The sequence below is a fragment of the Cottoperca gobio genome, chromosome 14, assembly GCF_900634415.1.
Source record: "Cottoperca gobio chromosome 14, fCotGob3.1, whole genome shotgun sequence".
NCBI lineage: Eukaryota > Metazoa > Chordata > Actinopteri > Perciformes > Bovichtidae > Cottoperca > Cottoperca gobio.
The window spans coordinates 9,809,544-9,824,305 of NC_041368.1; the positions used below are offsets into that span (position 1 = coordinate 9,809,544).

A 14,762-nucleotide genomic window follows, 5' to 3' on the forward strand; every position below is an offset into this window, starting at 1 on the left:
TAAAGTACAGAGTCATTTCTGTAACAAGCAACACACAAACCAGCCTACATTCAGTCTGCCAAAGGCCACTTCCTGTAGGTCACACTGAGATGGACAGCCGCGGTTTTGATTTGTTCAACTGCTTGTATTGCTCATTAAAAAGGAAATGTCATCATCTCAGACAACAACCGTCTCTAAAGACGGTGTTCTACACCTTCAGCACTCCACCTACAGCTCAGAGCCGCGTTGCATGAAATCAGTTCATGCATTTATGGTCAGACTGACACTAAAACTAATAACTTGTGAGGTTCTTTAAATGGCTCTCGACACAAAATGAAATAGCACTTTTACACCCTAAGGTGCTTTTAGGGAAATCAACAACCAGAACTACTCTTCTGTTTTACAAAGCGCAACCTATGAAAAGAATTTCTGCTAAATAAAATTAGACTACAAGCTTCATATTTAGAAGTGACTGCCTTAATCAAGTTGATGACACAACTACACATAGATATTCATTACAATTTTACAACATTGTTAAGCCACAGGTGTTTGAGCAAGAGCTCGTTTTGAGATCATTTCTGTATTGGTAAAAAAAAGGGTTTTCTTACAACAAACTGTTGTATCTGTTTTTACTAAATCAAATGATTAACTTGCAATGCTATCCAGAAAAACTGTCAACACAAATCAGACAAAGATGATTAAATAAATGCTATATTTTGCCTTATTTTTAGTTAGACATGTTATCTTATTTAACTGCAAATAAAGTAGTTTGATGTGAACCACAGTCCGAGGTAGAAATACAGTTAAGTATTCCAAGCACATTTTATATTATTCAACATGAGTACGTGTGTTAAAGGAGAACCCCACCAATTTTGCACATCAGTCCGTGGAAATCTGATGCCTACATTACCCACAATGCAACGTGACTGCCCACAGTTTGGAGAATCAGACATTTGTGTATGTCTGATAAGCTCCCTTCTTTCTAACTCCACACCCCCCAATTATTTTACCTTCAACCCTGACTGATGCTGCCTCAAGTGACATCACTTCAGGTCATTTATCAGACTCCGAACAGCTTCCAGCTGGAGCCACAAAACTCTTTATACAAGTTGTTGCTGTAGTACTCCCAACACCTGTAAACAGACTTTGATGTGTAAAATCAGTTCCCCTTTCACACCTGGTGACAAAGTCACATAAAACTTACGTTGTCAAGAAATGATAATTGACTAATTGTCTTTGTCTGCATTTGTCACCAGTTGATACTAAATGCTGCTTTTAAATATTTTTGACCAAAGCCAAGAGCCAGTAGCCTCCCATCAAGGGCCATCACGCCCTTCACATCACCACCAGTGTGATGTTTCCCGTCATCGCCTGAGCATATTAACAGCCTGTCAATAGGCAATTTACACCAGAGGCCAGATCCAACACCCATCTGTGAGTCACCACAAGTGTCTGAATCACTGTCACAGTTGACTCTTCTGGGAACAAGAAGACAGACAGTATATTTATGTTGCAGTAACTGACAGTCTACGTACACAGCGGTCTCTGTGGACTACTCCTTTCACGATAACCAACTTCTTTGACTGATTACATACTGACGAGTTTGACGACTGCCGAGTGAATTAGAAAAAAGAAAAAAAACTGTTCACTCAATTCTAGCGTTGATCTCTCTGCCTTAAAATACATTGTGCTTTGATTAATAGAGCAGTACATGTTTTCATATAAATACAAATCTGTCTTATACATGTACATACACTTAGATTTCTCAATATAGACTAATTTACACATTTTATAAAATAGGCTTCTCAGAATATAATCAAGCTACTTTCCCCACTACAAGATTACACGATCAACATCTTTAAAGAATAAGTGCTCATCTCGTCTCTGCTGCAAGATCCTACGTTTTCTGAGCAGACGTCACACACAGGGTTGAGTTTGCTCTGTGCACTAGTACTAAGTTTACTCTACAAACACATTTCATACGTATGGCTTTTCACTAGGCGGGCTCCCACTGTGAGTAGATCCTTTACACTGGATTAAATGTGTTAACTTCTTTGTTATTGCAATTTTCTGAATGGTTTATCGTCAGTTGATCATTTTTAGGTAATATACATGTTGCCAAAAAAGCATTTCAAGTCCATCTACAGGCTATTCTGGATTTGACTTAAGCGCACTTAAGTTGCACAGGACATAAATCATGGGAGCAAATATAGCTGTGCCTCTTCTTCATGAGATTTCAAGTAAGAGACAAGTGGGGGGGCTCATAACCCATCCTTAAACCTCTCACCTTCCTAACTCCAAGGCACTGCTTTAACTGTAAACATGGCAGATTGCTAAAAGATTATGATTTTTACCATAAAAAGCATGAGTGCCAGAGCTCCTGGTGGATTGTAATTCGGACATTTGAAATGCAAGTCATGGCACGTAACAGATATTCAAGAATAAAAACACATTCGCTAAAAAGGGGAAAACAACTTTGATACAGAACTACATACTCTATTTCAATGGCTTACATGCACACCAAGTATCTGCTTGAGATATATTTATAAATGTATGTTTTCTGAAGTGAAAGTGCTTCCCATGCCCATTTACAGTTTGTTTTATAATCTCGCCATAAAATTAACCATTTATTTATTTAATCTTTGATTAAACGCTCTCTGCCCTGACCGTGTACTGCATTCTTTATAGCTTTCTTTTGGCCTGTATGAAATATATCTTCTTGAAGACTATGTCATCGATCACTAGCCAAGATTCCTTTCAAGCGCTTTTCAAAGAAATACAGTTGCGTTCTTTCAACATTAACATGTCATCTCGTTTTTATAAGCAGATGAACTGACTGGTTAACAGTTTCCCCAACGACTCCATGCTGATAAGATGCATGATTGGATTGAAGAAAAAAACATCTAGACTTTAAAATGTCCACCTGTTGATACCAAGGTGCTGTGGGAGCAGTGGTGATGCAACACCGTGAATCACTAAACAAAAAGCTGGATTCATGTGTTGACCTACTGCTGACAGAAAATCACCAAGCCACTTCCTGATAACGCTGCCTCATAATCCTACCGTACTGCCTCGTGTATGAGAGCAGAGCACTAAACAGCAGAGCAAATACACGGAGTCAAGATATATAGGAAATCCACGTCAGCGATTTAAGCATGATGCCATAATATTAGTGAAAATGCAGCCGACCTTTTGGATGTATATACAGAAAGGAACATTGGTTAGTGATCTGTAAGGAAGAATTTCTTGTCAAATGTCTATAGTCGCCATTTAAGCGCTCTTCCCTTTGGCCTCGATTCATTCCCCCGTTGCAGTTTATGCTGTGAACTTTGGCAGAATGTATAGATATAAAATATATTAAGTCTCATGTGTTCCAGCCGTCTGTGGTATTGCAGAGTCACCCTACATTAAATCTTTCCACTGGCCTGACAACTAATGAACTGTACCACACTAAGAGCGGTTCTACTGCAATCCCCTGAACAAACACTTCTCACAAAAAGATCCACACTAACCAAATAGTCTAAGAACTGAAATATAATACAGAAGAGTAGATCACTGTGGTAGGAAAAGGATCTCCCTTAAATCACTAGAACCTCTTTCCACGTTTGTCCAACTTTCCTGACAAATATCCCCTCTCCCCCCAGAGGTGTCATTACACTCCCAAACACTACCAGCCAAATACACAAACCCCCCTCTTCAAACAAAGACTCCACAGAATATCATATATTGCAATATAATGGCAATATAATTACAGTAAAATTAGAAATATCAGTAGGCTAATACCAATACAGAATCACTACATATAAATAACATTTTTTTGTATTTTGTAAATCTATGAAAACAAAAAGTTTAGATACAAGCCCGATGAGTCAAATAATGAAAGGCTTCACCTAAACCATAAGAAAAAAGGCAAAGCAGGAGATTTCACATTACTGAGTCCTAGTACTGCACATTTATGAGACTTCTGATTGTTTGTTTTTTAATCATTTATTACATTTAAACTGAAATCTATTTTGCTTTTGAATTATTCAAGGCCTACTTGCTGTGATTAGAGTTGCAATATCATTTGCAGGCCAGAAAAAGTTAGTGAAAGCCAGACTTCAGGTTACTATACAGAACTAAAAATACTTCAACAAGCTACTTTGTCTCGACTTTAATGTCCCTTTGTTATATTTTTTGTACTAAATCCTTCCTTTAAGCCTCCCTGAAATTGTGGGAGCCCCAAAACAATGGGGGTCCACAAGCCACTGCAGATGGACATTCCAGCATTTTATTATTTGACGTCCATTTGTTCGGTGGCAACACACTGAATGGAGGCTATAAGAGGCCTGCAAATGATTCAGATCCAAGTGTAAGGTGCTACCTATTTACAGCTTCATTTAAACATACAGTAAATAATGCCTTCTTCAAAACGTACTGTTGAACCATCAAGGAATGTTTTTAACATACTTCACAATTAGGAACTAAATAGTTACGACTGAACACGTGTCCACCAAGTAAAGTAAATCAAGACAAGAATATTTACAGTACAAATCAATAGATGCTATAAACATTTGAAGCTCAGTGATTTTCATTATGGATTCCAGGGAGAATGTTATCAGGAGGGAATGGATTGAAATATCGTTTGTTTGTGTACCTGCGTGTTTGTCTAAGTGTGTGTGTGTGTGTGTGTGTGTGTGTGTGTGTGTGTGTGTGCGTGTGTGGTGTGTGTGTGTGTGTGTGTGCGTGTGTGCGTGTGTGTGCGTGTGTGTGTGTATATCTTTGGAGGATGAGTGCTTGCGATAGAGCGAGCTGTAGAGAAAGGGAGTGAGGTGTTCGCATTTGTGAGAATTTCGGATGCACTTCCTTCTCCGAACCCTGCGGAGTTCCACACACTGACCCGAGCGGCTGTTCCTTCACCAGTTCATGATGCAGTTTCTGTTCAACGTCATGAAGTACACCTGACTGCTGCCGCCGGACCTCACTGATGCAAAGAACACCTGAGGAACAGCACAGACGCATAAGGACATGCATGTTTTAAAATTCAGCTGCCAATAGTGATTAGCCATGGGACGATATGAAAACTTCATGTCACGATTCTCCCGGTCAAAATAATAACGATTCACAATATTATCCCAATAATTAGCAAAATGTGCTCAACTCTTCAAATAACACTAAAACATACTGGAATCCATTTATCTTACATTTTGTTAATCACAAATCACAAGTCTTAAATAAGGTCATCATAGCGTGAGGTCCCCCTGCAGAAACATGATAATTCCTCCATCCATCCATCGTCTACCGCTTATCCGGGATCGGGTCGCGGGGGCAGCAGCTCCAGTAAGGAACCCCGATCTTCCCTTCTCCGGGCCACATCCTCCAGCTCCGACTGGGGGATCCTGAGGCGTTCCCAGGCCAGTGAGGAGATATAATCTCTCCACCGAGTCCTAGGTCTTCCCCGGGGTCTCCTCCCAGCTGGACGTGCCTGGAACACCTCCCTAGGGAGGCGCCCAGGTGGCATCCTTACTAGATGCCCGAACCACCTCAACTGGCTCCTTTCAACGTAAAGGAGCAGCGGCTCTACTCCGAGTCTCTCACGGATGGCTGAGCTTCTCACCCTATCTCTAAGGGAGACGCCAGCCACCCGTCTGAGAAAACACATTTCGGCCGCTTGTACCCGTGATCTCGTTCTTTCGGTCATGACCCAGCCTTCATGACCATAGGTGAGGGTAGGAACGAAGATCGACCGGTAGATTGAGAGCTTTGCCTTCTGGCTCAGCTCTCTTTTCGTCACAACGGTGCGGTAAAGTGACTGTAGTACCGCCCCCGCTGCTCCGATTCTCCGGCCAATCTCTCGCTCCATTGTCCCCTCACTCGCAAACAAGACCCCGAGGTACTTGAACTCCTTCACTTGGGGTAATGGTTCATTCCCTACCCGGAGTAGGCAATCCACCGGTTTCCTGCTGAGAGCCATGGCCTCAGATTTGGAGGTGCTGATCCTCATCCCAACCGCTGCACACTCGGCTGCGAACCGATCCAGTGACTGTTGAAGGTCACAGACCGATGATGCCATAAGGACCACATCATCTGCAAAGAGCAGCGATGAGATCCTCAGGTCACCGAACTGCAACCCCTCTCCTCCACGACTACGCCTTGATATCCTGTCCATGAAAATCACGAACAGGATTGGTGATAAAGCGCAGCCCTGTCGGAGGCCAACATTCACTGGAAACGAGTCCGACTTACTGCCGAGTATCCGGACACAACTCTCGCTTTGGGCGTACAGGGATTGGATGGCCCTCAAAAGTGACCCCCTCACCCCATACTCCCGCAGCACCTCCCACAGTATCACCCGGGGGACCCGGTCATACGCCTTCTCCAGATCCACAAAACACATGTAGACCGGATGGGCGTACTCCTAGGCCCCCTCCAGGACATAATGATAATTCCTGTATTTTTTTAATTATTATTTTTTAATCAGGCTCTTTCCTTTAGTTATATAGACAGCTTTTTCAAGCCACTCATGTGATCCGCAATAAAATAATATATTGTCCCATCCCTATGTGACCTTACTGTCCCACAGTTCAAGCGTTTGCATCTCTCTTACCTTGTCATTTCTCTCACAAAGGAACTTCAGCCTCTGAGCTCTTTTGTGCATGAAGACACCATCCAGGTGGCCAGTCTCCACAGAACGAATCTCAATGGCTTTTTCTCCCCATCCCATGATCTGATTTGAGCAGATATGAGCTGCAAGGCAAAATGTAACATTCAGTACTAGGCAAGCATATTACAGTTTGTACAGAAGATCTATATCAATGTCATTTTGTTATGGATTTGACCCGCACCAACAGATGTGGGCATCTCGCCCCACTGCAGGACAACATCCTTGATGATACGTCCGTAGGTGTTGACATAGACGCCCTCGTCTTCGTAGCACAGTAGCATCTCCATGCCGTCTGAGCTGGGCAGGAACACGATTGCGTGCGGTTGCACGTGGCTCTGGATCTGTTTGAGATGAAAACAGAAAGGATGAGTTCCTGTAGGTTTCACATCTCCCGAAACGCTGTCAGAGCTGGGCAACTTACATGAACGGGAATATAAATGTCATAGTTGTTCCCGGAGTCCACGTCGATGGCATGGAAGCCAGCACAAGAACCGTAGATGACCTTCAACCTCTGACCCTCCTCCACCGTCAGGTCGACCAGGACAGGCCTGTGTGGCAGGTCTGCAAAAGACTAGGAGCAGAAAGTGAGTGTGAGATGAATATCAACTTGAATGCTGTTCAGGTTAAATGATCTTGCACAACTAATCCGGCTTATAGGAAAGGGGAGACTTACCTTGAAGGCCATGAATTTGTGATAAGGTTTGGGCGCCCAAGCATACACTTCCACCGCATTCTTCAAAGCAATCACCAGGAACTTTATCCTCTCGTATTTCACTAGATAGAACAACCACAAGGCCATCTGACATCAGATACTTGCAATCAATAATTCACTGTGCCAAATGCATTTATGGAGAATTTCCCCAGTGTAGAATAGACAGCAGTGATAAACAGCCGTCATCTGTCACTCACCCACTTTGTAGTGCACGCAGCCCTCCATTTCCCCCACTGTGGTCCAGCCCTGCTTCTTCTCCACCTCAGGGTCATTGTGGAGGATCTTGTTCCTCAGCCAGGCCAGGTAGTAGACACGCACTTTGTTTTTCTTGCCTTAATAGATACAGTGGGAGATCACTTACAAACAGATAATATCTGGAATAATTTAAATTTAAATCAACTTTTGACCTTATTAAGATAAGCAGACTATACACAGAAGAGCTGGGAGTCCTAAAACTAAAATGTATTTAATATTAACTAGATATTGCCCTAATACATAGTGCACAGAAATAAAAACAGCTTTCCTGTGACTTTGAAGTGCAAAGTAATCACTCTGAAGGCATTGGCACAATTTGACATCCAGTCAACGCTGGATGTCAAATTGTGGTCCCCATCCCATTAATGGTAGTCTTGTGCCAAAAGTACAGACAGCTCTAACCAACTGCAGTGAGAGCAGACTGGCGATGAGCAGCAGTAATGACCTGATATAGTGATGAGCAGGTTGAGGCCCTCCAGGACGTCCATCTGTTGGAACCTGCGGGAGTTGATGAGGGGGTAAACCTTCCCCTGACCACTACGGTCGAGCAGCTTCAAACCGTTCTCTGTGCCCACCAACAGGTTCACACCTGGGGACACACATGCACAAATTATTAGCTTTTAAAATGTGCATATTGAATTGGTCATATTTCTTTTAACCGAACCCTGCTGGAGATTAAATATGAGTTCTTTGTCAGGATGTTGCACCAGAGATGAGAAGTGTAAAATAATCTGACTCAATTAAAAATATTTATATTTTGAGTAAGAAATGAGTTTAGGGATCTAATGTTGCTTGGAGTTAATCCTCATATGCATTTACATTAGAGAATTGAATCTGTTCTCACCCCAGAGCGCAGCACACAGGATCTCAGAGTTGAACCTCTTCTTGTACTTGCGGATCTCAGGTGTATCATTAGGGGGGCGTGTGTTGGTGGGATTGACATTCACCATGGATCCTTTCCTCACCTCCATCTTCAGCTGCTCGAACCTGGAGCCTAAACAGGGAGGCCGCAACGGAAATGTCTCAATTGAAGAAGTAACACTAACAAGGGCAAAATGGTACAAGGCTTAGAACTAGACAACAATCTCCCATTCATCGTTTTTAAAAGAGATGTTAGGATTAGGATATTACACCGGATACACAGGATATTAAAGAGTTATGTTGTAATGCAATGGAAATCTCTCAATCTTGAAAAATCCCCTTTTATAATTTTAAAGCCTTTTATTGCACACTAATTAATGTCAAGGGTTAAGGTAGTAAATCTTTTTGCAATCAGCTGTCCCTTCCTTGTGAAATGTTCAAGAAACCCAAGCAGATGTTGCTGCAAGTCTGAAAATCTTCTGACTCACCAGTGATAGACATGTTATCCCCTGTACTCCCGGGTGACTGGTACATGCCCAGATCCACAAAGGTGGTGAAGGAGGACTTGCCAGATGCTTTAACCAAACCTCTGGACTGATACTGGTGGAGCAGAGAGGGTGTATGTACAGTGTTAAGTCAACATTCATGTCTGTGGAGATTGTCAGGCACATGTGTTTGATGATCCACTAACAAGCAGAACTGATTTTCATAAAATTCAAAAGTCATGGGTAGATTCCATGACTGGAATGATGGCAGATAGGGAACACATACAAATAAACCAGGAATTTAGGATTGATGTATTTAGCATCAGTAAAACGTACATCATAAACAGAGTCCTTCCCAGGGGAGGAGTGAGTGGCTGAATCAGTGGGCGAGTGGGAGGGCTGCACCACATCTGGCAAGTTAGTGTATCCATTATGGCTCCGCTTCTCTGGGGTCTTTCAGGTAAAAGAGAAACACACACACACACACACACACACACACACAGTCAATGACATACTTGGATCTAGGCTAATCTGCTGCACCAATAACCAAGATATGACCCATATGGTTCATGTTATTAACACTTCGAGAGCCAGCCAGCTGTTGTGTCTTTCATGTTACTGATGTGCCAATGTTATTTACGTGCAGCCATAAACAGTTTTTAAATGACTGTCTACAGTTTCTCCTGTTTTCTGTCACCATTGTCTTAATAGTTTAATGTCATCTTCTTGATGCCGTGCACAAGCAAATGACATCTTTTGGTATAAACCTGCCAAAGAGTTTTTTGTATGATACAGAGAATCTAAAACACTAGTTTTAAAACTGACAGATCTACTCTAGTATGTTCATAGAACATCAATCTGTGCAGCTTGTAAACGTTCAGAACAGAGTATGAAGCCCTTAAAGGCAGTTTGGATGTTTTTAAGTGGGGTTGTATGACGTACTTACCTGCAGTAGATGGCGGTCGGCACGCCCCCAGTTTGGAGAATAATACACCGACGATGGATAAGTACCTCACACAACCCCACTTTATAAATCTGAACTATGCCTTTAAAACTGAAAGCAGATCACGTACTGGCTACAGGTTATTGTACATTCTTAGTTTAATTATTTGTGGCCAAAAATCTACATGTCAAATGTACATGATGTAATGTATATGCATGTAATATGCTGCCACTATCACTAATGTGATGCAGTTGAATTTCTGTGCCGTCAGAGACTCGTTTGAAGACTTTCTTTAGAAACAGAAAGCCTGTTTGAAAGTAATAAAGATTTCTCTATATAATCATTGTCGTTTTATTCATAATGCCAGGCAAATTAATCATTCCAAATCTTTCCCTGATATTCAGTAATGTCAGTGTTTCTTGCCACAAATATTTCACTCATATTGCATATTCAAATGCATAAACACAGAAAACTATTGCACTTTAGTGAAGGTGCCACTTCACACATTCAACTCATTATGAGCCACTGTCTGTCACTGAATCATATTGTAGTCTCTCCAAAAATCTCAAAGATTTATGCCAACCTAACACAGGGTTAATCCAAAACTAAATAAATATTCAGCAGCAACATTTTTGATACAGTTACTTGCAAAGGTTCTCAGGGTCAACTTTAGGCTTCGTAAATTCAGAAAATGACGAAAAGCAGATGTGCAATACTGAAGATGTGGCTACATAACATTATGGTCCATTGATAGCAAACTTGGCACTTAATTGCATCTCTGCCCCCTCCTATGATTCATTTATCTTGAGTGCTTTTTGAACATTGGTGCAAAGCGTTGAATCTACAAATGGCTCTTCAGTGAAACCTGACGGTCATGATGATGTTTTGGGCATCTTGGTTTTTTTCAGCAATCAAACTTCATTAAGGGTGCATGGAAAATGGCTCTGCATAATCTTCTTCATTTGGTCAGTTATATGTGTAAACAACAAAATAGACCCAGTGCCCCTGCCTTGCAGCTTTGTAATATTCTTTGACATATTGTTCATTGATTTTCCATCAAGGCACAATGCATTTTAAGCATCATTATGTACACAGATGACTCACCCTCTGCACCAGCATGGTCTGGTCCCCATAGCCTCCAGCTTGCTCTCCCTCTCCCCCCTCGCCTTCGTCTTCGTGAACCACCATGGTGTTGACTGAATCAGTGTCTGCGTCCCTGTGACTGAAATCAATAGACGAATAGAAGTCAAGGATGACATAATTATGATATAATTATGTGCTTGCTGAATTGTTAGTATTTCTAGGTGTTAGTATTACCGATCTGTGGGGCTTTCTTCCTCCTCTGCTCCCTCGCCACTCTCGCTCTCCTCGCTACTCTCGCTGCTCTCCGAAGAGGAGGAGTAATCGTTGGCCTTGACTGGAGGCCTTGGCTGCTCCTCAGCACGCTCCTTGGCAAAGAGGCCATGATCCTGGAAACACATACACCACCATTTACTTTAAGAATTCCTTCAGAAATGTTGGAAACTTCATCTTAGCTATCAAAGAAATAAGACAGTAATACAGTATATGCAATGCAAAAAATAATGAACATCCAAACACAATTGAAGATGAGGGTTTGTCATGAGGATGGCTGAGAAACAGTCCAAATGTAAGTCCAGACTCAAAACTCCCAATACTCTCAGAATTCAGAGACTGCCACCTGGTGACATTGAGATGATTTTGAGGCATGGTTACAAGGTTTTGTTGGCCACATAAAAAAATTAATAAATGCAAACACATTAAAAAGGCTTTATTTAAAGAGTGGAATTTCATTCAAAGACAAAACATGATTTACCCAATAAACGAAAACAGTGTAGAGCAAGCAATTCCTTCTTTACGAACATGTACTACAGCCAATGAATGCAGACGTCAACTCATGCATGAACACTGAGCGTTGTGTAACACACATTGATACTAACCTCCCCTATAGCTCTCTTGTAACTCTGCACAATTGAGTCAACAAACAGGGATTTGAGAAGAGGAGAAACATGAAGGGAAACGGCAACAGTGGAGCACATAACGTGTAAAGGTAAGGTAATACCTTGAGTTAGTAAACTGTACGTCAGTTTACAGAGCCTATATACAGTAAGTTAGTGTTTGTGATTTAATAATACAATATTATGTGTTGTATGCACCATACAGTAATGTATAAACTAGTTTTATAAGTCGGGGATACTGGACAAACGTCCAACACAATGTCTGTTTAAAAGAACAACTTACAGCGGGGCGCCCGGGGCGGGAGGAGGTGCGAGACTCTCCTGGCTTATGACGACTATCATGGGAGAGAATGGGTGAATCCATTTTGGAGGAACCTGCAAGTAACAATGTTGTAGAGTGTAGTTATAATTCTGAAATCCGATTTACTGCAAAGACAATCTGCAGAGAAATAGCATCGGGGAGGCAGGGACTCACTGACGATGCGATGCCTCTCCAGAGAGCCAGTCTGGGGCAGATTGGATAGGATGCTCATACAGTCTCCTCTCTCCCAGCGATCATTGCGGCTGAGATCTGGATTGCTGCCATGAGAATACAAATCAGTTATCTGTCTATCTAGCACTCTATTAGCAGACAGTAATTTAAGGAAATATCTGATAAATCATTTCCTCAGTACCTGGCTCGTACTGGATGCCGTATGCCAGAGGTCAGGTTGGTGTTGAGTGCTGTGGCAATAGACGCTGTCCTCTGGGGAATCTGAGGACAGAAACATCAGTCTTACATTTACCAGTATTTTCACAAAAGAAAAACAGTAGCCGTTTTAAACCCTAATACCACCCTTAATAAACAGTAATTTCCTAAAAGATTGGCCTGTCGTCAGGTAGACCAAGCAGCCTTTAATGTACAGAAGACTGCCTTTAAAAAACTGGTTAAAAAGGAAAACTACATGTAGTATGAAGTGGGTTTTAGTGAAAATGCATGTGTTTGGGAAGTAGTGAGCGTGAGAGTGACTGTATAAATGAGACTTGAATTATACTGCACATGTTGTGAAACCACATTACTTCAATTCATCAAGACTTTACTCCATTTTTGGATTCTTTGTTCACCGTGAAGGCATGTGAGAAAAACAAAGTTTTCTTAAAGAATTCAAGTAAACACGGGGTGAGCGAACTACTGACAGTAGTTTGCCATTTAAAAACGCCGGGTTTGTTCTGGATGTCCAGTGACGCGCAGGTCACAACTCTCTCTGACCTCTCTGCTATGGGAGGTAAATATACATTTAATTTCTTAAAACCAACATCTTTCAATGTCAGCTTACTAAATGTAGTCCAGCTAACATTATATTTGTGTGAAGATATGAGAGTCTTGTTAAAAAAAAGAAATGCAGACTGTGGTTGTGTTTTGAGTTTGTGCACCTACTGCTGAGTCATACCCTCCACTAGATCTCACCTTGGGTGGGAGTTCCACATCGGGCAGGCGGATCCAGGGGCCGCGATCCTCTCTGATTTGGTGTACCTGTGGTGCCGGAGTTTCAGAAGTAGGGTCTGAGTTTTGTCGCACCAGCTCTCTAGAGTGGATGGGGCGAGGTGTGGGGGTAAGGGAGGGATCCTGAGTGGGGAATGCGGACATGGTCTTAGTGGGCTGGTCACAGAGGGACTGGGAACGAGGGACAGGCGCAGCATAAGGCTTCAGTGGAACCAAGTGAGCCATCTGGAACTGCAGAGGACAGGAGCGGCAGCACACCAGGAGGGAGGAGCAGCAGGGCGGAAGGAAGAGTGTACAAGACAGTTGGAGTAGCAGGCAGAGACGGAGAAGATTGCAGGATTGTGTTTGTATTCCAAGGAGATTTGTTTTTTTACATGTAGGGACAAAGTAATGTGTGCAGAGGGAAAAGAGGAAAAAGAAGGCGTAAAAAAGGTAGCATAGACAATAAAGCAGCTAAGGAATTAGGGGCAGAAAGGGATAAGCAGTTGTATCTTGCATTGTTTTTCTAGGTGGTATAAATCAACATCATTTTAAACACTTGCAAACACCAACCTTTCCCTGCCCCCCTTGGGGTTCAACAGGCCTCTGCATTGGTGGGGTCTGAGCAGACTGGACTCCTAATTGGCTGATTGAATCAGAGCGCGACTGGATGGCAGTGTCGGAGACAGTGGTGCAGATTTTGGGCGAGCCCTGTCTGTTGAGCTTACTTCGCTCCTCCACCTGAAATAAGGATGACAGCGAATGAAGTAAGGAGGCCAGTGTACAGTAGTTTGACTGTGGTGTGTAATGCTTCAAATGTAGGTAACATTGCTACCTCACGGGCCCAGGTAGGTTTGTTGTTGGGCTCCAGGTTTTTGTTATAGTGGTAAAGCTGGGGCTTCTTTTCTTGCTGCTGTTGTTGCAGAGAAACCAGATAGGCATGTTCCTGCTGCAGCTGCCTCTGCAGTCGCTCTGACTGACGCTGTTCCTCCAGCTGCTTGCGCTTATACTCCTGAGCAAAAAAAAACAAAAACATACTGCAGTCAAGTCATTGCGTGCCTCAGACTGGACACAACAGACAAGTTATAACAGAACCAATGCATCTGCAAACAGGTTTGCATAATAATCTCATCACCACAGATTTCATCCACTGATAAAAAATATTTTGGGCCGACATTATTATCTAAAAGCGTGTACTCTTTTTTTAGTACAGCAGTCATTTACCAACCCACATCAAAAAAATATTGATTGTGTCTTATGTGCTGTATATTAAACAGACCATGTAAAAATGAGACAGTTGATTTATTGGTTTTTCATTGTGAGTTGTAGACACAGGTCTCCGAGCCTTTTGATGGCCACCACGTTCATAAGGAAAGAGATAGAAAGAAAAATGAAAAGAGTTTCAACCATGAGACACTCAAGTTCCCTTGATTCTTACAACAGTAG

At 42.2% G+C, this 14,762-nt stretch overlaps 1 protein-coding gene across 9 annotated transcripts in view; it reads right to left on the reverse strand.

Annotated features, from left to right (window-relative positions):
* The window catches only part of mink1 (misshapen-like kinase 1), a 34,299-nt gene that overhangs the window by 466 nt on the left and 19,071 nt on the right, over positions 1 to 14,762 (reverse strand). For 2 of the 9 annotated variants that reach the window (XM_029448558.1, XM_029448561.1), the window contains 19 exons: positions 14,152 to 14,328; positions 13,890 to 14,057; positions 13,302 to 13,508; positions 12,529 to 12,608; positions 12,330 to 12,433; positions 12,138 to 12,229; positions 11,837 to 11,860; positions 11,196 to 11,347; positions 10,983 to 11,100; positions 9,272 to 9,388; positions 8,939 to 9,050; positions 8,434 to 8,583; positions 8,035 to 8,178; positions 7,532 to 7,666; positions 7,296 to 7,396; positions 7,044 to 7,193; positions 6,804 to 6,963; positions 6,566 to 6,705; positions 1 to 4,958 (listed from right to left, as the gene is read on the reverse strand). The exon at positions 1 to 4,958 is cut by the window's left edge and continues 466 nt beyond it. In XM_029448558.1, coding sequence (XP_029304418.1) covers positions 4,875 to 4,958; positions 6,566 to 6,705; positions 6,804 to 6,963; positions 7,044 to 7,193; positions 7,296 to 7,396; positions 7,532 to 7,666; positions 8,035 to 8,178; positions 8,434 to 8,583; positions 8,939 to 9,050; positions 9,272 to 9,388; positions 10,983 to 11,100; positions 11,196 to 11,347; positions 11,837 to 11,860; positions 12,138 to 12,229; positions 12,330 to 12,433; positions 12,529 to 12,608; positions 13,302 to 13,508; positions 13,890 to 14,057; positions 14,152 to 14,328 — 2,415 coding nt within the window. In that variant the 3' untranslated portion in view covers positions 1 to 4,874. Of the gene's footprint in view, positions 4,959 to 6,565; positions 6,706 to 6,803; positions 6,964 to 7,043; positions 7,194 to 7,295; positions 7,397 to 7,531; positions 7,667 to 8,034; positions 8,179 to 8,433; positions 8,584 to 8,938; positions 9,051 to 9,271; positions 9,389 to 10,982; positions 11,101 to 11,195; positions 11,348 to 11,836; positions 11,861 to 12,137; positions 12,230 to 12,329; positions 12,434 to 12,528; positions 12,609 to 13,301; positions 13,569 to 13,889; positions 14,058 to 14,151; positions 14,329 to 14,762 lie in introns of all 9 variants that reach the window. The other 7 variants (XM_029448556.1, XM_029448559.1, XM_029448557.1 and 4 more) reach the window with 5 other exon arrangements.